The sequence below is a fragment of the Budorcas taxicolor genome, chromosome X (genome assembly GCF_023091745.1).
Source record: "Budorcas taxicolor isolate Tak-1 chromosome X, Takin1.1, whole genome shotgun sequence".
Taxonomy (NCBI): domain Eukaryota; kingdom Metazoa; phylum Chordata; class Mammalia; order Artiodactyla; family Bovidae; genus Budorcas; species Budorcas taxicolor.
Genome location: NC_068935.1, coordinates 12,229,764 through 12,251,709, shown reverse-complemented (window position 1 = coordinate 12,251,709; position 21,946 = coordinate 12,229,764). Strand labels below are relative to the sequence as shown.

General features: G+C 38.9%; 1 protein-coding gene across 1 annotated transcript in view; it reads left to right on the top strand.

Annotated features, from left to right (window-relative positions):
- The window catches only part of IL1RAPL2 (interleukin 1 receptor accessory protein like 2), a 579,350-nt gene that overhangs the window by 36,700 nt on the left and 520,704 nt on the right, over window positions 1-21,946 (top strand). The window contains exons 4-5 of the mRNA XM_052663419.1: window positions 6,531-6,717; window positions 21,375-21,528. Of these exons, the coding sequence (XP_052519379.1) occupies window positions 6,531-6,717; window positions 21,375-21,528 (341 nt within the window). The remainder of the gene's footprint in view (window positions 1-6,530; window positions 6,718-21,374; window positions 21,529-21,946) is intronic.

Below are 21,946 nucleotides of genomic sequence, written 5' to 3'. Positions count from 1 at the left end.
ACAAGGAGGCCTGGCATGCTGCAGTCCACAGGGTCACAAATTGTTGGACACGACTGAGCACCTGAACTGACTGAGCTGAACTCAGACTGTCAGGCAGCCTTGATCACAGCTCCCTCAGGTCAGCAATGGAGAAACAACAGTACTTGTATGAGGACTTGTCTTGAGTTCCAGAGACATTGGTTGTCATCACAGACTTCATACTGGCACTTGTTTGTCGGCTGAGAAGCAATTTATAAGCAGCCTTTTACATGCTAGAGACTAGAGCAAGAGTGAATTCACACAGAGCCCTGGTCAAGATTTTTTGCAGGTAAGGTTAGAGAAGAAGGAGACAGCAGAAGATGAGATGGTTGGATGGTGTCACCAACTCAATGGACATGAGTTCGAGCAAACTCCAGGAGATAATAGAGGACAAAGGATCTTGGTGTACTATAGTCCATGTGGTCACAAAAGAGTCAGACACCACGGAGCGACTGAACAACAACAAGGAAAACAAGAGTTAGAGAACATTTCCTCCTTTGGACTCTCAGCCATCCCCAGGGTGGATTCCCTGCCCTCATCCTCATCTCAAGTTAATGAAGATGCTGCTTGGATGACCTACATAGTGTCTACTTTGGACAGTTTGAAGAAGGAACAAGAAGTTTTGCCTAGGGGTCTGGGCTTTATTGTAGAAGATGTTTGTCTAAGAAACCTGCAGAAGTCTGAGGGGCACTCTCAGTAACAACTTGACCTCCCAAGTTCTGACCCTTGCCTGGTAGCTAGTATTCACAGTTCCTTATTGCCTTAGTTTGCTTTCTCTTAACTTCTTTTTGTGCCTAAGGCAGTATACCTTTTTCATCCTTTCAAACCTTCATGGTGTACTGGTACTAGGCCTGTTGCCTAACTGACTTCTTCCAGATTCTTTCTTCTCAAATAGCACCCTAGCCCAGTGGTATATCTTAATTCATTGCTGTCAATGTGTTGTGTTTATTGTATTAGTGATGGTTTATAAATTACCATATCACATAGAAATTATAAAGTCACTCAGTTGTGTCTGACTCTTTGCAAGCCCATGAACTATAGCCCGCCAGGCTCCTCTGTCCATGGGATTGTCCAGACAAGAGTACTGGAGTGGGTTTCCATTCCCTTCCCCAGGGGATCTTCCCAACCCAGGGATTGAACTCGGGTCTCCTGCATTGCAGGCAGATTCTTTACTGTCTGAGCCACCAGGGAAGCCCATTAACAATATATGTACCAATTAATACTAGCAGTAATAATAATTCTAAAGAAAGTGAAAGTGAAGTTGCTCAGTCGTGTCCGACTCTTTGAGACCCATGGACTGTAGCCTATCAAGCTCCTCTGTCCATTGGATTCTCCAGGCAAGAATACTGGAGTGGGTTGCCATTTCCTTCTCCAGGGTATCTTCCCAACCCAGGGATCGAACCCAGGTCTCCCACATTGCAGGCAGACACTTTAACCTCTGCACCACTAGGGAAGCCCTTAAATACAAGAATACAGTCTCTTAGAAAACCTCCTATAGAGACACAGAACTTCAGATCCAAGTACTAACATCAAAGATTTCAAGGGAGGAAAGGAAGCCAGGTTGAAAGAAGGGGGAGGAGGCGGGAGAGGGGAGGCGAAAGGGATGGCCTTACAGACGTCAATAATTCTAATGACAGCTTATTAAATATCTACTATGGGCCAGATGCTGTGCTATGTACTTTATATTTCTTTAAGACCTACAGAAGAGGTCAGATATTATATATTATTTAAGACCTGGAGAGGTCAAATATTATAACTGTTCCAACTGAAAATGGTAAACTTATTTTTACTTAAGTTTGTATAATAAAAGGAACTTCCTTTTCCAACTTCCAATGGAACCACCATCAAGGATTTCTTATCCTCATTTTTCAGGTGAGGAATCGGAGACAGAGCTGTTGCATAACTTGTCCAAAGACACAGAGTACGTTGAACCTAGTGTATCTTAGCTCAAAGCTCATGGTTTGTAATGAAACCACTAAACTATATTGGTCCCTTATTTAGTCTACCCTATTTCTCCCCAGGATTAAATATATTTGGGATAGTAAGCTCCTTTCATGGAACTGGACATTCTATTTCTATTGTTGAGACTGCTGATCAGCAGCACTCGTTCTCTGGGTTTCTAACAAAGTAATGGTAAGGTATTTAACAAGTTGAGTCTGTTTCACCTGTATGGATGGAAACCATGGAACAGATATGATCAAAGTCTGTGACATTAAGAACTGTTTATAATATATTTACATACTTAGCAGAGGTGATTCCCTTTCTTCTTTATTACTTTTTAAAAACTGTGACCATTTATCTTCCTTGCATTCCCTATTCCTGCCCTAATCTTCCTTGTCTCCAAGATACAACCATTATATTTTTTTTTCTTTACTGGTATTCTGATACACAGAACTTGGCTAATCCTTACCCTGGTGATAAAATAATATCTGCAAAATTATCCTGAGTCATATTTAAACAGGGAATAGGATATTTGACCAGCCATATACATGAATCTAGAGAATGGGAATAGAGGTTTAGTACCATAAGTGTATGTCTATGTGTGCCAAGTCATGTCCAACTCTTTGAGACCCTATGGACTGTAGCCTGCTAAGCTCCTCTGTTGGTGGGATTATCCAGGCAAAAATACTGGAGTGGGTTGACATTTCCTCCTCCAGGGGATCTTCCCAACCCAGAGATTGAACCTGAGTCTCCTGCATCTCCTGCATTGGCAGATGGAGTCTTTACCACTAAGCCACCTGGGAACCCCCTTAGTACCATGAGGTTTATGCCAAAGTAGAGCAGAGAGAATGTGTCTCTTGAATACATGTCTTTTGATCCCCATGCATTTAATCAACTAACATTTGCTGAGTACTTCTATCTATTAACTTAGATCCCAGGAATAGAGTGATGAACAAGAGCAACAAGTTTGCTTACACTTAACAAAAAAGCACATGATAGAAAATTAAAGAGAAGGGCAAGTATAAAAATCTGTGGTTCAAATAAGCTTAGAATATTCAACAAACAGAGAAATGCCATTGTGACTGCACCTTAATTGAGTGAAGTACAGAATGTTATGATAGGCCACATCGTTTAGAGTGTTAAAAAAAGCAAGAAGCCACAGGCATGTTTAGCATTGTAGTATTGAAAATGGAGTCAAGAAGAGGCAAATGTTACCTTATGGCTGAGACTTTAGAAAAGAAAAATTCTGGTGGCTTTAACTTCATGTCTATTAAAGAAGCTGTCAAACATCCCAGGATTAAATGTTCTTACATTTGATCCCTGGTATGCCTATATTTTACCCTTTTGGTTCTAAGAACCTACACTGAAGAAGAGAGAAAGACAGTAGCTGACAATTGACATTGTATAATGGGTTTACAGCTGAACATCAGAATGGGAATGCTTTGATAGACTCTTCAGATGACACAGGTATCAGATAGTCAGAGTTCAGTTCAGTTCAGTCACTCAGTCACGTCTGCCTCTTTGCGACCCCATGGACTAAAGCATGCCAAGCTTCCCTGTCTATCACCAACTCCTGGAGCTTGCTCAAATTCATGTCCATAGAGTTGGTGAAGCCATCCAACCATCTCATCCTCTGTCATCCCCTTCTCCTCCTGCCTTCAATCTTTCCCAGCATCAGGGTCTTTTCAAATGAGTCGATTCTTTGCATCAGGTGGCCAAAGTATTGGAGTTTAAGCTTTAGCCTCAGCCCTTCCAATGAATATTCAGGACTGATTTCCATTAGGATGGACTGGTTGGATCTCCTTGCAGTCCAAGGGACTCTCAAGAGTCTTCTCCAACACCACAGTTCAGAAGCATCAATTCTTTGGTGCTCAGCTTTCTTTATGGTTCAACTCTCACATCCATACATGACTACTGGAAAAACCATAGCTTTGACTAGATGGACCTTTGTTGGCAAAGTAATGTCTGCTTTTTAATATGCTGTCTGCTGCTGCTGCTAAGTCACTTCAGTCGTGTCCGACTCTGTGCAACCCCAGAGACGGCAGCCCACCAGGCTCCCTCGTCCCTGGGATTCTCCAGGCAAGAACACTGGAGTGGGTTGCCATTTCCTTCTCCAAGGCATGAAAGTGAAAAGTGAAAGGGAAGTCGCTCAGTCGTGCTGGACTCTTAGCAACCTCATGGACTGCAGCCTACCAGGCTCCTCCGTCCATGGGATTTTCCAGGCAAGAGTACTGGAGTGGGGTGCCATTGCCTTCTCCTAATATGCTGTCCACGTTGGTCATAGCTTTTCTTCCAAGGAGCAAGCGTCTTTTAATTTCATGGCTGCAGTCACCATCCATGGTGATTTTGGAGGCCCCCCCCCCCCCAAAATAAAGTCACTCACTGTTTCCATCATTTCCCCATCTATTTGCCAGGAAGTGATGGGACCAGTTGCCATGATCTTAGTTTTCTGAATGTTTAGTTTCAAGCCAACTTTTTCACTCTCCTCCTTCACTTTCATCAAGAGGCTCTTTAGTTCTTTCTGCGATAAGGGTGGTGTCATCTGCATACCTGAGGTTATTGATATTTCTCCCAGCAATCTTGATTCCAACTTGTGCTTCATCCAGCCCAGCATTTCTCATGATGTACTCTGCATATAAGTTAAATAAACAGGGTGACAATATACAGCCTTGATGTATTCTTTTCCCAATTTTGAACCAGTCTGTTGTTCCATGTCCAGTCTAAGTGTTGCTTCTTGACCTTCTTACAGATTCCTCAGGAGGCAGGTCAGGTGGCCTGGTATTCCCATCTCTTTCAGAAGTTTCCAGTTTTTTGTGATCCACACAGTCAAAGGCTTTGGCGTAGTCAATAAAGTAGAAGTAGATGTTTTTCTCGAACTCTCTTGCTTTTTCAATGATCCAGTGGATGTTGGCAATTTGATTTCTGGTTCCTCTGCCTTTTCTAAATCCAGCTGAGTCCTTGCCTGTAATTAACTTCCCTAGAAATCCAAGTAGCAGTCATTTTGATTGTTAGTTTGTAAACCCAATGGGCAGCTGCCATCTGCACTCCTGTGTTTTGTTGGGTGTCTGACATATTGTGAAATTTCAATGAGTACTAAGCAGTACAAATAGTAACAATTGCGAGGCCATCTTAACATTATTGGTTGGCATGTGAATACCATTTATCAGGATTGTTATGACTTATTTGTAGAAGCACTCAGTTTTGAAGTAACCCTGGCACTTTGTGTTTTTTAACAGAAGGTATCCCTTGATGTTCAGAATAGATATGATTCTGAAACGTCAAACCAAGAAATTTATAGTTGATCTCATGCTAAATCTTACCAGGCTGCTTCTGATCTCGTCCTCGTCCTTTCCAGTTTTCTTTTATATGGCTCATATCTTCTGGAATTCAGATAGAGTAGGTTAAGGGAAAGTTATACATGGGGAAATGAAGGCAGAATTGAATTCCATAAATGCCCTTGTGTTATGCGTTAATCAATGGCCAACTTCTAAAGCAGCCTTATGGCAAAATTCAGTGTTGAAATTCCTTTATAATTCTAATTTTGGTGGATAAAATTAATGCACTCTACTTGGATTTGTTCTCTTAAGTGCCCAGAATTTGACCCTTGCCATATCTCAGTAAACACCTTAAAAAGCTATGTGAGTTAACAGGTATCACCTGCATGTTGTTCTGGTTTTTGGTATGTATCCTGTAAAAGAAAATGTTAGTAGCTTAGAGAACAATTACAAAATTCACAATCCTTAGAATATCTGTTAAGGTACTGGTCATAAGAGCAAACCAGAAATGACTATAGCCCTAGTTATAGACTTTCTTTTTTTAAAATATAAATTTATTTATTTTAATTGGAGGCTAATTACTTTAGAATATTGTATTAGTTTTGCCATACATCAACATGAATCCGCCATGGGTATACACACATTTTTTTTTTAATTATTTTTTAATTGGAGGATAACTGCTTTACAATGTTGTTCGTTTCTACCATACAACAGTTTGAATCAGTCATGATCTATCTCCTCACTCTTGAGCCTCCCTCTCTACACGTCTCCCACCTCTCTAGAGGTGGGGGTGCCAGGCTAGGCTCCCTGTGTTGTATAGTAGCTTCCCATTAGCTGTTTATTTTAAACACATATATACCTGGGTGTACATATATGCCGGTGCTGCTCTCTCAGTTCATCCCACCTTCTCCTTCCCCTGCTGTGTCTACAAGTCCATTGTCTACATCAGCATCTCAATTCTGTGGACCCTCTCATATGTATTTTTACTATCAGATTGTCAGCATAGCAATATTTAACACTAGAAAAGAAGTCTGACTTACATTTCAGAAGCTGGGGACATCTGCTCTATGTACTGATAGCTGTGTAGCTGTTTCATGGTTACAGGTAGCATTTTGTTTTAGCTCTTCCTGTCAGTTGAAGTAGAAAACTTTCCTGTGTTGTTTCCATGTTTTTTTTTTTTTTCTGATTTCTATGCAAGGTCCTAAATGGAAAAGTCAATAATCTTGAAATATGTACAGTAGAAACATAGTTGTAAACACCCAATAAAGTCATTTTACTTTTTCTCTGTTCCTACAGAAACTCAACCTATTGCATGAAGGTGTCAATGTCCTTGACTGTTGCAGAGAATGAATTAGGTCTGTGCTATAATAGCAGGATCCGCTATTTGGAAAAATCCGAGGTCACTAAAAGAAAGGAGATCTCCTGTCCAGACATGGATGACTTTAAAAAATCTGATCAGGAGCCTGATATTGTGTGGTACAAGGTAATTCAGCATGATGCATTCTTTACCTTATGTTGATAGCTGGATTGGGGAGAGAAAAAGGGAAAGATTTTACTTTGAGTTTTTGGTATTAGATATTTCACTGAGAAGTATCAGAAGACCCACAACTAAATAATTCAGAGCTATGATTCCTATATATTACTGGTTTTCACGTACGTCCATCAGCAGGTGTCAGAAGCAATCCCAGCTTCTCCAAAGACTGGAATGAGGAAAATAGCCCTCTACCCCAACTCATGAGAGCAAGGAGGAAGAAGAGTGAAAATTTAAGCAACACGTAAAAGAAAGTATTTGAGGGACATAGAAATATTATTACTGTTAGGACAAAGGTCCATCATTACAAATAATAGTGCTTCCAAAAAGTAGCAATCGTTATTATGGTCTGTATTGTGAAAGCCACTGAAATCAGTGCAGAGGAGAGAAATGGGCCCAGTGCAGGATTTGTGAATACTGGAAATATGGGGATCTGTCAATAAACCACAATCAAAGCCTGCACAGATGAGTGTTGAATGAAGGAGCTATTTACAGAGCTGTGGTTAAGGTTAAGGGAAACAAAACGGGAAGAAGCTGTGAATTACCCCTCCTAGGCCTGGCAAGGGGAAAGAGCTGGGTCCATGGAACCTGGAAAGAGCAGAGCAAGTTTTTCCAGGGCTGTGGCCTTAGAGGAACATATGAACTGTGGAAGACAGAGAGGGAGTAGACAGGATGGAAACCCTAGCTCCTCTTAACTCCCACCTTCTGGTTTCCTGGGAGTGTCTCCCCTGTCATCATGAGAATTCAAACAGAATTCAGAGAGCAAACCTGGCAATAGAATCAAATAGTCTTCCGCTTCTCTGGGAGTAGAAGAGGTCAAACAAGGGCAGAGCATGGATTGAGGGGAGGAAGCAGAGAAATAAACACACGGTATTCCAACTCTGATATTCTGGCTGGGAACCTGGGGTGCCATGGTTCTTAAAAGAGACTGATCAACTGCTGCCACCTCTGAGCCACTGGTTGACACATGGTGCAGTTTTGTATCATGGCCAGAGGTGACCAGGACTTCCCAGGTGATGCATGGTAAAGAATCTTCCTGCCAGTGCAGAAGACACAAGAGATGCAGGTTCAATCCCTGGGTTGGGGAAACCCCTAGAATAGGAAAAACCCCTAGAGTAGGAAATGGCAACCTACTCCAGTATTCTTGCCTGGAAAATTCCGTGGAGAGAGGAACCTGGCAGGCTACAGTCCCTGGGGTCACAGAGAGTCAGACTTGACTGGGCATGCACTAGCTGGCTGGCTAGAGGTGACCAGGAAGATTTTCTGCAAAGGAATTGTGTACATTATTGCAACCAAACACACATTGATGGTGCATGTTGTTTCAATAGAATCTGACAGACTCAGTTCCCAGGAAAGCCTAAACCCGAGCTCCTACAACTGCCATGTGCTTTTATATTTGGAAGTCTGTATTCTTGCTTGGGAAATCTGTGGACACAGCAGGCTGGTGAGGGCTACAGTCCATGGGGTTGCAAAGAGTCAGACATGACTGAACACACACACACACACACACACACACACACACACACACACACACACTCCTACCATCTTCATACCTGGGGTAGGTACAGCATGTCCTGAAATAGAACCTCAGGTCTCTTTGTGAATAGTCATTTTCCTTGTTTTCCTGAATATTCTACCAGATAAAAAGGAACATGATGCTCATTAAGCATAAATATAGAATATCCATATTTAGTGGGATCCTTCATGGTCTCATCAGCCTTTTCAGTATTTATTAATCACTTACTATGTGCCATTCACTTCAGTAAGGTTGGTCTGTATGTTATCTCAATTAAATCTCATTCGTCTTTGTGTGGTGGGCACTATTATCCTCATCTAGTAGAGAAAAACTTGAGTATTAGAGGAATGTTGAGACTTACTCAAAGCTACTAAACTAACAAACCCTCATTTTATAGTCAAGGCAGGGTGATTCCAGAGTCCATTCTATTAATCGCTACCCTTTCCTGCAATAGGCTTAGAGCTAAACCCGGTCTCAATTGCAGGCACTTTTATAAGACAGAGAAAAAAGGTTTTATTTCAATTTTATGGTTCAGAAAGGGAGGTAGACTAGCTCAAGAGTTAGCAAATATGAGTAAAATCCAGGTCAGGAGTTTTCTCTTATAATGTTCATTCTATCACATCTTTTATCTTTCCACTAAATTCTTTCTTCCCTGCTTCACATCTCTAGACATCACCATTGTCATTGTATATCAAAGCAGTTTTTTCCCCCTGGGAAGAGCTAACCCATACTCTTTCTTAGAAATGGACTAATGATGGTGAGGCAAAGGGTTTTTCCACTTCTGTCTGGATAATAACATTTAATATTTCTATAACCTTTTTATAATTGATAATAATCATAATGATGAGTAAGATTTATTAACTACTCACTATATGCCATATTCTATTTTAAGTGTTTTATATGGATTAATTCAGTTTCTATATTCTCAATCTCTACTGTCCTAAGTAGATATTATTATTATCCCCATTTTACAAAATAAGTGACTGGAGATTCAGACAAGTTAAATGACTTTTCAAAACTCACACAGCAGTTTGTGACTTGCAGTTTGGCTCCTGGACCCTTCCACTCACCCACTATACAAAGGGGTTAGGATGAAAAATTAAAAAGTTACAGAGCCTCTGAAGCTCCCAATGGTGTTGTTAACCCCACTTTTCACACAAGATTTCAAGTAAATCCTTGAAAAAATGTATTGTATTGGAAAAACATTTCCTTTTTAGCCAATAATTTGATCATCTGCCTTGCTTGCTTTGCAATCTGTACATTTCCTACCAGACTGAACATGAAGTGATTTTGCTCTGATCACAGCAATGAAAAGAGGATGACACACTTCTCCAGAGTTAATTCTGATGCATATACAAGGTTAGAAATGTACAATGTATTATCTCCAGTGTTTTGACAGTGCAAAGTATATGGCTTGCATGATCCTTTTCTCAGTCTTCTTTTCAAATATATCTGTAATATTTAAACTTATTTCTTTTCCAACCATCCTGTTATGGCAGGCCTTTGAGGACTGTTCTTCCATGCCTGCACCTAGTCAGTCACAGCTGGACAGGAAGGTAGAAATGACTCATTTGCTACTGGGGCGTGTTCTTAAAGATGAGTGAGTAAATCTATCCTGGTTGTCCTTGGAATGTAAAGAGACATGTGTTAGGGGTCTGAAAGTCCTTTATCTGAACTCTTTTAGTTAGCAAAAAGAAGTGAGAGGAGATGCTACACTTTTAGCACTTCTTCTTGATGCTATGAATGAGCTTAGATATTAGAACAGAACATACAATGATGTCAGTGCTTTTAGAAATATTTTTGAAACGAGAGGTAAAGATTATTTTCTTTATTGAACTAAGAAGAACACTAGAACAACCTAATTATTTACTGAGAACACTTGACACAAGAGTGTAGAGTCCCTTTATCCCATCTCTAAACAAAAGAATTCCCTAACCTTGGTAGGACATTAGCAATGAAAATATAAATACATACTTTGGGGTAAAACACACATCTATGTAGTTAGTTTCCTTGGTTGATAAAAGGCTGATGTTAATGTGGTCAAAGTTTGAATCCTTTTCCTTGCCACAATTATCTTAATTTCAGATGTTTGCCATTGTTTAAAATGGAGTGGATAAGGGCATCATAGATCGGTCAGTGTAAATTCATTCATTCATTTATTATATATTTATTGGTTACCTACTATGTGCATATTGATATCTAATTGATTTTTAATAGCTGCATCATAGTTCATAGGCAAGATATAAGCTTGGCTTATTCAACCATTTTTCAGATGGATATTCATTTTCTTCCTAGTTTTTTGTTTTAAATAGTCACAGTATTTAAAAAACATCCCTGTAAACATATCCTTCCATTCATGACATATAAGATAGGAATGATCTCTATCAGTACTATTGTTCAACATTGTTTTGGAGGTTATAGCTGATGCCATATGAAAATTAAATGAATTATATAAATATTGGAAAAGAAGAGACAAAATAATCTTATTTTTCAGATTGTATAACAGTATACCAAGAAAACCCAAGAGACTAAACAACAAAAAATAGAATCAATGAGATCATTTGATAAGGTAGCTTAATAAAAATATACAAAATATTTAATGATTTTTATTTTTGTCAGTTAATAATCAATTAGACATGTAAAGGAAAAAATGAAATTGTCCCATTTATAACAATGAAAAAATCTATGAAGCAATTTGGAATACCTTTAACAATTATGGGAGGAAACCTATATAAACTATAATTTTGTTAAAGGACATAAAATATTGTCTAAATCAATGGAAAGGCACAGCATGTTTCTGCATTGGAAGATCTCAAAAAAAAAAGATCAGTTATTCCTAATATCATATAAATAATGAATCCCATTTGCTAAAATATGAATTTTTTAAAAATCAGACAATATAAACATTATAGAATTCATATGTATGTATGAATGTATCAGCTTTGCAAATGAAATTTCAGAAAAAAAATCATTAATGAGAGATGACTTATTCTGATATTGAAATTAGTGTAAAACAATATCAATTAAAATAATAAGTTTAAAAATAATAAATAGATCAGTTGAATAGAGAATCCAGAAAATAAATTATGTGTATATGAAAATTTAGTGTATAATAACATTTCATTACATGAGTGTGGAGGAGGGATAATACAAGTATATGTGTGTGTTCAGTTGCTTCAGACTCTTTGTGATCCTATGGACTGTAGCCCACCAGGCTCCTCTGTCCATCAGATTCTCCAGGCAAGAATACTGGGATAGGTTGTCATGCCCTTCTCCAGGGGATCTTCCTGACCCAGGGATCAAACCCATGTCCCTTATCTCTCCTACATTTGGCAGGCGAGTTCTTTACCACTAGCGCCATCTTTACCACTTATCTTGCTATACATTCTGATAATTTTCCTTTTTTCTTGATGCTAAGTTGGATAATACAAAGTTTTATTTTTTATTTTTATTTTGCATTTCAGTATAGTTGATTTATAAAGTTGTGTTAGTTTCAAGTGTACAGCAAAGTGATTCGGTTATACATCTACATATCCATTCTTTTTTCATTATACATATCAATTCATTTTCAAATTCTTTTTCCATATAAGTTGTTGCAGAATGTTAAGTAGAGTTCACTATGCTATACAGTAGGTCACTGTTGATTATCCATTTTATATATAATGATGTGTGTATGTTAATCCCAAATTCCTAATTAATGCCTCATCCTACCTTTCCCTTTTGGTAATCATGAGTGTGTTTTCATAGCCTGTGAGTCTATTTGTGTTTTCTAAATATGTTCGTTTAAATTTACCCTGAAAAATCAGCTGATAACCTTATGGGCATTTCCTGGTATGTTATTTGTTGCTTTTTCTTTGTTGCCTTTAATATTTTCTCTTTAAGTTTAGTCAGTTTGATTAATCTGTGTCTCGGCATGTTCTTCCTTGGATTTGTCCTATATGAGACTGTCTGGTTTTCCTGGACTTGAGTGTTTCCTTAGCCGTATTAGGGATGCTTTTGGCTACTACCTCTTCAAACGTTTTCTCAGACCTTTTCCCTCTCTTCTCCTCCTGGGACCCCTGTAATGCTCATGTTGCTGTGTTTGATGGTGTTCCATGAGTCTCTTAGACTCTCCTCTTTTATTTTCCCTCCTTTTTCTTTATTCCATTTCATGGCAGTGATTTTCACCAATCTGTCTTCCAGTTCACTTATTTGTTCTTCTGCCTCATTTATTCTTCTATTGATTCCTTCTAGTTTATTTTTCATTTCAGTTACTGTATTGTTCATATCTGTTTATTTGTTCTCTAAGTCTTCTACTTCTTTGTTAAAGATGGCTTGTATCTTGGTTTGTGCCTTCATTCTTTTTCCAAGATCTCTATTCTGAATTCCTTTTCAGGCCATTAGCATATCTCCACTTCTCTTAGTCGTTCTTCTGTGTGTGTGTGTGTGTGCGCGCGCGCAGTCTTCCTGGTGGGAGGGACCGGGGCCTGCTCGCTGGTGGATGGAGTTAGGTCTTGTCCCTGGTGGGCGGGGCTGTGTCAAGGGGCATGTCTAGAGGTGGCTGTGAGCTCATGATGGCTGCAAGCACCCTGTCTGTTAATAGATGTGGCTCTGTTCCTACCCTGTTTGTTGCTTGGCCTGAGGCATCCCAGCATTGGAACCTGCAGGCTGCTCGGTGGGGCCAGATCTTGGTGCCAAAAGGGTGACCTCTGGGAGAGCTCATACTGATGAATATTCCCTGGGGCCTCTGCACCAGTGTCATTGTCCCTGTAGTGGGTCACAGCTGACCCCTGCTACCCCAGGAGACCTTCTAAAACACACAGGTAGGTCTGGCTCAGGCTCCTATGAAGTCACTGCTTTGCCCTGGTTCCCCATGCATGTAAAACCTTGTGTGCACCCTCCAATAATAGAATATCTGTTTCCCTCAGTCCTATAGAGCTCCTGTACTCAAGCTCCACTGGCCTTCAAAGCCAAATGCTCTGGGGGCTCTTTCTCCTGACACCAGACCCCTAGACTGGGGAAATTGACATGGGGCTCAGAACTTTCACTCCTGTGAGTGAACCTCTGCCATATAATTATTTTCTAGTTTGTAGGTCACCCACTTGGCAGTTATGGGATTTGATTATATCACAAAAGTGTCCCTTCTATCATCTCATTGTGGCTTTTTTGTCTTTGGATATATTAATAGAATGTGCTTTTTGATAAGTTCTAGTCTTTTTTCTCAATGGTTGTTCAGCAGTAAGTTGTGATTTTGGTGTTTTGTGAGAGGCAGTGAACTCAAGTCTTTTTACTCCATCATCTTGTCTCCCAGAAAATCCTGACAATTTTCTTAAAGAGGGAGAAAGGTGGTCTTTGGAGACCTCAAAATACCACAGCCCAATTGACCAACACATTTTTTGCTAAAAAAATGGTTTAGCAAAATTCTTGGGGATTTTGAATTCCTTTTAAAAATCTAATATTAATATATGCCTTATTTTGTAACCAGAAAATTACACTGCATCCTTAAAAGCTTAATCTATTTGACTAGAATTTTCAAAGATACTTTTATTCAGAAAGAATGAGCTAGGAATACCAGGAAGGCTTCAGTTTTGTGTCCCCTAAAACTACAGTAAGTAACACAAGGTTTAAGACCCATTCATCCTTGTTTTTATTTTTAGATATGGTATTAGTCATGGGAAAATGGTTATTTGCTATTTGCAAATTATAAAAAAATATGGATTGTTGTTGAGGAATGGGTATTTGATATATGTAAAACGCATCAATATTTGAGTCTGGAGACCTGGATTCTTGCCATTATTATATCATTAATGTGGATGAGTAATTGGATGCCCTGAGGCCTCTATTTCCCATATAAACTGGATTTAATAATGTCTGCCATATATCTCAGACATGTTTTAAAAATCTAATGGCCAAAATCCTTATTTGATATTTGCTGCTACTATAGAAAGGGAAATGTTACATAGGATGGTGGAAATAAAGTTACCCAGGACATCTTAAACTCTAATTGGGAATTTAAGATGGAGGGTTTTTTAAAAGTCACATTATTCTTTTTAATCTACAACATAAATTATATCCTTTTACTTGTGCAGTTTGATGTGTTTTGGTGAATATATATGCCATAAACAAGATAGAGAACATTTCTATCATTCCAATTTTCTCCATGTCCTTTAGTATTTGATCCTTTCCTCCCAGCCCCCGTCTTCACTAAACAGATATGTTTTCTCTCCCACCGGTTTTGTATTTTTCCAGATTGTCATATAAATGGAATAATATGATATGTAGCCTTCTGTGCCTGTCTTCATTCACTTAGTATAATAGATTTGAGATTACTCTATGTTGTGGTATATATCATTCCTTTTATTGCTGAGCAAGAGTCCAATATTCCATTGTAGAGATGTACCACTGTTTAACCATTCATGCATTGATGACCATTTGCTTCTGTGTTTTGGTGATAGGAATAAAGATTTTAAAGGTTGACTTTTGACTGTACAATGTCTGGATTTATCAAAATGATATGTTTTTGTCAACTTTTATAATTTTTGACCTGTTTCTCTCTAATTTAACAGGAGTTTGCTCTTGATCTTTCCTAAACTGTTATAAGAATCCAGGCTTAAAAGGGTCTTCCTATATATCCTTAATGACATTAATGACATTCAAGAGATAAAAACAGATCAAAGTTATTTAAAGCTGTTTAAGCAATGTATCTTAAATAATCTGACTACCTTCTATATATCCATTAGAAGATCTTTTAGAAATGCACATTCCATCATAGTATGCCACTACTAAAGGCACTCCAGTGAGACTATAAACACTAAAATTTAGTAGTTTTTTTTTGTTGTTGTTGAGTATTTACAGAGCCTTACAGTCTGCCACACATGTTTATTCATTAGCTAATTCAGTTCTTAGAACAGCCTTATGTGATAGCTTATACAGTGATGGAGCTGGAATTTGAAACTTGACAATGTGCAAATATCTTAGAATGGAATTTAAGTATCTGAGCTTAGACTACTCAGTACCATTTTCAAGAGATCAACGCTATTCATATTTTTTGCCATTCCATGCTTTTTCACATCTGAGTGCTTCTCCATACATTATCCCCTCTATCCAGTATGTCCTGCTTGCCTGCCTTTTATATATTGTTCAAAACTCAGCTCATGTGCTTATAGTAGGCTACCTGCACACCAAACCTCTCTGTTCATGCCCAGTCTGGTGTAATCTTGGATAATTCAGCAGTAGCATGTCTTCAAATAATTCTTCTGTTCCTTTCTCCCTTTCTTCTCCTTTTGGTATTACCATTACTTTTATGCTACATCTTACGCTATCATCTTCTTTCCTGTTATATGGGAAAGAGAGAAGACTGGAGCTGACTATTTCTTCCCCCACATTAAAGGGTAGAGGAGACTGTATTCCAGGTCTTTCATGGGCAGACTTTGGGTATATTTCAAAATGTTTTTACTTTCCCCATCCTCTGTCAGAAGCAAGATTTTTCTCTGATCTTCACCCTGAGAACCTGATGGGGCTCCTGGAGGTGAAACTTACCAAAGTGTGGGCCACCCTCCAAGACTGGGCACCCATGGGTTTTCATTTCTCAAGCTAGTTCACATTTAGTCTGCATAAGTTAGTCAGTTATTCTTTAAGTGTTCCTACCCGTTGCTGGCTCCTGAAGCTACATCTGCTCCCAGGGAACTGTCATTCTCTGTATCCACATGTCTCTCCAGCTTCTGGGACAATGGCTTTTACTGTGACCTCAGTTACCTGATGGAAATAAAAGAAGTTATTGAGTTTCAGGTTGTTCAGCTATTTTCTTGTTGTTAGGATAGTAGCGACAACTTCCAAGTCCCTTGTATGTCAGATAAGAAACAGTAAATCAACTCTTTCTTTGGAATGGCCACTTTGGATTGTCTTTTGAAAGGTCTGCAGACTACTGTAGAAATATGAATGACACTAACTCCTAATACTTATTAACGTATCCAGATAGATGTGTATGTAATCTGAAAGCTGGATGCTGAGGGTAATAACAATAATAAAATTATTTGTTGTTGTTCAGTCACTAAGTTGTGTCTGGCTCTTTGTGACTCCCACCCCACCCCCTCCATGGACTGCAGCACGCCAGGCTTCTCTGTCCTTCAGTATCTCCCAGACTTTGCTCAAATTCATGTCCACTGAGTCAGTGATGATATCTAACCATCTCGTCCTCTGTAGTCCCCTTCTGCTCCTGCCTTCAATCTTTCCCAACATCAGGGTCTTTTCCAGTGAGTCAGCTCTTTGCATCAGGTGGCCTAAGTACTGGAATTGTAGCTTCAGCGTCACTTCTTGAAATGAATATTCAGGACTGATTTCCTTTAGGATTGACTGGTTGGATCTCCTTGCAGTCCAAGGGACTCTCAAGAGTCTTCTTCAGCACCATAGTTCAAAATCATCAATTTCTTGGCACTCAGCCTTCTTTATGGCTGATATTTATTGCATGATTTTAACATGTGATTTAGCATGCTCTGTATTAGAGCATTTATATGCATTGCTTCATTTAATGCCAATAATTACCCCTATTTAGTAAATATTATTATTATCACCAACCTTTTAAAATATAAATTTATTTATTTTAATTTTAGGCTAATTACTTTACAATATTGTATTGGTTTTGCCATATATCACCAACTTTTAAAAAAATAGATGAAACAACTGAGACTTAGATTGGTTAAGTAGCATGCTCAAGAACATATAACTTGAGATTACATCCCAAGTATTTGAATATGTAATTTATACTGAACCACTGTGGAGGTACCAACTTTACCATTAGGACTGTGAAGATAGAAGTTTGAGAAATAGAGCTAGGGAGGGGAAAGGCTCCATGCAGTGGGTTATCCTAGGCATTTGGAGTGCAAGTGCAAAATTGATACCCAATTCACCATTGTGTTCCTACCTCTTCAATCTTTAATGTGTAAAGAAAGTTCTGGTTTCCTTCAAATTGTTAGGCAGAAGCCTAGGTGGCTCTGTGGAATATTCCAATCTCCAGAGGAAAGGAGAGAACTTGGCTCTGAGGGAATGGGTGCTAGGTATTTGAAGAGCACCAGTGTTTATGTGATTGCCTTATGGTCTCACAGATGCTTTGTGTCTGAACTTCAGAATCAGAATAAATATTTAAATGACTCTTCCTGGTATTCTTACCACGAGAAATGAGTCCTGTGCTCTGAAAATAACCAAAGTAACCATGCCTAACAAATGAAGCTGGTGGAAATACACCCGTGGGTGTGATGATGCTCTCTCAGAAACAGACTGTGAATGTAGTGGGGAATATTTCAGGATGGGAACTCCCAGATCCAAATGTGGCTGGCAACTTCAAGGGGCTTGGTCCACGCATATTTCTTTTGAATATCATAGGCTCCCAATATAGCAACTGTTGGCAAGTGACGTATGCCATTTGGGAAGGCTAGGAAGAATGGAAGGAAGCTGGGATTTATATTTTTTAAAAACTTTATTTATTTTTAATTGATTGATGATTGCTTATAATATTTGTTTGATTTCCGTCATATATCAGCAGGATCTTCATTGTGCAGGATCCTTTGTTGTGGTGAATGGACTCTGATTGTGCTGCAAGAGCTCAGTAGTTGTGGTGCATGGGCTTAGTGTCTCTGTGGCATGTTGGATCTTAGCTCCCCAACCAGGGACTGTATCCCTGTCCCCTTCATTGCAAGGTGGGTTCTTTACCACTGTACCACCAGGGAAGTGCCAGAAAGCTTCACTTTGAAGGTTGATGTTATTTTGACGGAGCAAGGATGTCCTGTAGCAAACTGTTCTATGAAGGGACAACTGGGCCACAAACTGAAGCTGTTTATTAAACTTAGGGACCTCCAGCCAAACAATGAAAGCTTCCAGTTGATGAAGTTCAATTTGATGATCTCAAAGGAATTAAATATTAGAGGAATTACACACTGAAAACAATATTAGGGGTCTGTTCACATTCCAAACTCTGGTTCTTTGTCCTCAGATAAACAACCATCTTGAGAGCTGATCTATATGATACCCACACTTTGTCTCCCACCAGGTTGTCAGAATAAAACTAAACAGGTCTGGGGGGAGTGAAGTCTGATAATGTTGTCTGTCCAATAGGAAATAGATGGTGGGGATATTAGGGGCAAGACAAAAGCAGTGACAGCAGTAAGCTAGCAGCCTGTTGCCAGGAAGAGATGCTGCAAAGAATGGAGTGAAAAACCCGAAAGACTTCTGAAATTTGATATAGGCATCTAGACGTGGGTAGGAGCCAATGAGATAACTTTGTGAAGGATGGGTTTGTCAGGGTAGGATATCATCTATAAGGCTCTTCTGAACAAAATATAGTTTCTCGACCTACTTGCTAGGGTTACTTTTAGAGTGGCCTGTTAGGAGCTATACATTGTCAGTGGGTGAAAGTATTATGTTGCTGAGGAATGGTTAATCAATTAGTGAAGATTTGTTTTTACTTGATTAGTCCATTAGCACCAGTTTTCACAAAGCAGAGCCAGAGGTTTAGAGGAGATGTAATCCAGGATTGCAAAACTTTAGGGATGGAAAGCATTCTTTGTGCTGGATGACCACTCACCTGACAAGAGTGTAATGAATAAACTCTAAGCCTCTTGATTCTGGCTGCTCATATGGTAGTGTATAGTATCCCCACATGCAGAGTAAAAAACAGACCTACAGAAATTAAGCAAATTTTTCAAGATCTCAGAACTTGGGTGAACCCTAGATTTTGACCTAGAGCCATCTTGCTCTGAATTCACTTTGCCTTTTTGTGTATACTACATTATCCCCGAGGGCTGGAGGTGACCTGAAGATAACATTTCCCTATGCCACAGTTTTTTTAAAAAACTCTATTGGGTACAAAGAATCCTTTATAAGGCTAGATGACAATTTGAAAAGTATTTGGGACTATCTATGTCTCTCCCAAGAACATGTGAAGATTCCAGGCTATTCATCAGGAGTTACTTTGTAATTCCTGTATACTCTTTAAATATTAATTCATGGGGGAAAAACAAAGCAATATGCAGAGAAAATGAAAATAGTCAGAGCTAATTGCACATGGATTCTCCCCAAAAAATGACATTAGAAAATGAAGCCATTTGTCTTTGAATGAAATGAATGTGTGGACTCATTTGCCTGCCCCTATTACTGCTATGTGAAAGTGAAGCGGCTCCATTTTCATTTCCCTTTCCTATCAAAGTTCCCAGAGGGGCAATATTTTTGTTGAATGACCTTCAGAATGATTCTTTAGAAATCTCAGGCTATCAGAGTTGGAAGCAATGCGAAAATAATTGTGGATTATTATTGTATGACGGTAGTGGCAGCTGGACTATTTTTTTTCCTTTCTATTCAGTCTTTCTTCTTCATTTTCCCAGAAACCTTATATCCCAAGTTTTAACTCAGAAGCAAATCTCATATAGGTGATAAACCTCGCCAGCATGGTACATAATATAATTTCAGACAGACCTTTAAGTGTTCTTTGGAAAGACCCTAGGGAGTGAGGTAGTTTTATATCTAGACACCCTAGATACTATTACTTTTATTTACTCTCTGACAATGTATGTGGGTAGTTGTATTGGACATGAAGCAAGTATATCTCTTAAATATTATACCTGTGAACTTAAGTGTCAGTTTTTGTGTTTTGTTGTCCAAACTGCTATCATTGCAAAAAAAAAAAAATTTGTTACGGTAAAAACTAATAAATGGGTACTCACTCTCCCAAATCATTTTATGAACGTGTGTACACACTCGTGCAAAAGCAGGGCTGGGAATTGAGAGTCAGTACCAATTTTACTTTTGCATCAATATTTAGGATATATGTGCAGAGGGTAGGAGTGAGGATGGGGAGAAGAAGAGGCAGAAGAGATATTGTATATACTAGGGGGAAAGTAGCAACTGCCTGCAACTATTATTCAGGTCATCTGCCTCATGATCAATTTTTTAATTGCCTTAACTGATTGATCCAGTATTTAAATGATAAAATACTTGACTTTCAATTCAATTCACCCCCTTACAGCTCTCCCCTACACCTTCACTAATCTTTATATTACTTTTGACCACCACTTCTGTTAAACATTTGAGATGTGTGGTAGACAAACTGGAACAATATGTAGAAAGTAGTCTAAGAAAATTATCAAAAGCCAAAGCTACTTGTTAGAATATTCTTACATACTCTGCTATTTTATCTCTGTCAGTCTATGGAAAGGTGTTAGCTATTCATTTCTAGTAAATCCAATTCCAGTAGCAACACATTCTTATCAAGAGAGCAAAAGAATTGACTTCAAAAACCAAATCTTATTCTCTGGTTACACATCACTGAACTCAGAAAGTAAGTGGATAATTTCTCCATCACCTTACTTCATCAAAGTGTGTCCTCATTTTACCTAGCTATGTTTCTAGAGAATTCCTCAAGCTTAATTTTCTTGACCCCCTTCCCTACCCTCAATTTCCCCACAATAGATCTCTTAACTATGCAGAGAGAGATTTTTGAATGTTATTATTAGTTTTTACTATAAGTAGTGAAATCACTGCCAGTGAAAGCCAATTAGAAGTTTTTAATAATGCCTGAGACTCTTGTTGTCTATTATGTTGCTAAGCAAACACTGTCCTCTTAGAACTCTTAGCACATATCCCTGTTACATAGAAAGAACCAGGGCACTAAATGCCATTTAGTGACTGGGTCAGGAAGATCCCCTGGAGAAGGAAATGGTGACCCACTCCAGTATTCTTGCCTGGAGAATCTCATGGACAGAGGAGCCTGATAGGCTACAGTCCACGGGGTCGCAAAGAGTCGGGCACGACTGAGCGACTTCACTTTCACTTTCTACCTCTTTCACATTGGCAGATCTTGTATGCTTTTCTGTTTTTGCAGTATGTCTTTAAGGCCTTTCAGCTCTTAGGATCAGGCCTTTAAAGTGATTCTTAGAATGATAGTTGTGATGTTTCAATTGGATACAATATGATGCCTTTGTGAGGTATTCTGGTTATTGACATAACTCTAGCTATGTATTGTGAAAACTAAAGAGAAGAGTATAAAAAAGTATAAGTACTAAACTGAGATTACTAAGACTTAGTAATATATATATTTTTTACTTAATTGAAAACACTTTCTCTGCAGGAATGCAAGCCAAAAATGTGGAGAAGCATCATAATACAGAAAGGAAATGCTCTTCTAATCCAGGAGGTTCAAGAAGAAGATGGGGGAAATTACACTTGTGAGCTGAAGTATGAAGGAAAACTTGTAAGAAGAACAACTGAATTGAAAGTTACAGGTAAGCATTGGTTTTACCAAATCATAGCAAATGAGATTTTAAGTATAATTTGGTACAGGAAGAAAAAGGTTCCAAACAAAGAGTAAACTTGCTGTGACCTTAGCATTAGCTATAAATGAAATAGTTGTGAAGGTCACAATTAATAAGTTGTAATGCTAAGCTCTATATGGAATCAGTTCAGTCGCTCAGTCATGTGCAACTCTTTGTGACCCCATGAACTGCAGCATGGCAGGCCACCCTGTCCATCACCAACTCCCAAAGTTCACCCAAACCCATGTCCATTGAGTCGGTTATGCCATCCAGCCATCTCATCCTCTGTCATCCCCTTCTCCTCCCACCTTCAATCTTTCCCAGCATCAGGGTCTTCTCAAATGAGTCAATTCCTCTCATCAGGTGGACAAAGTATTGGAGTTTCAGC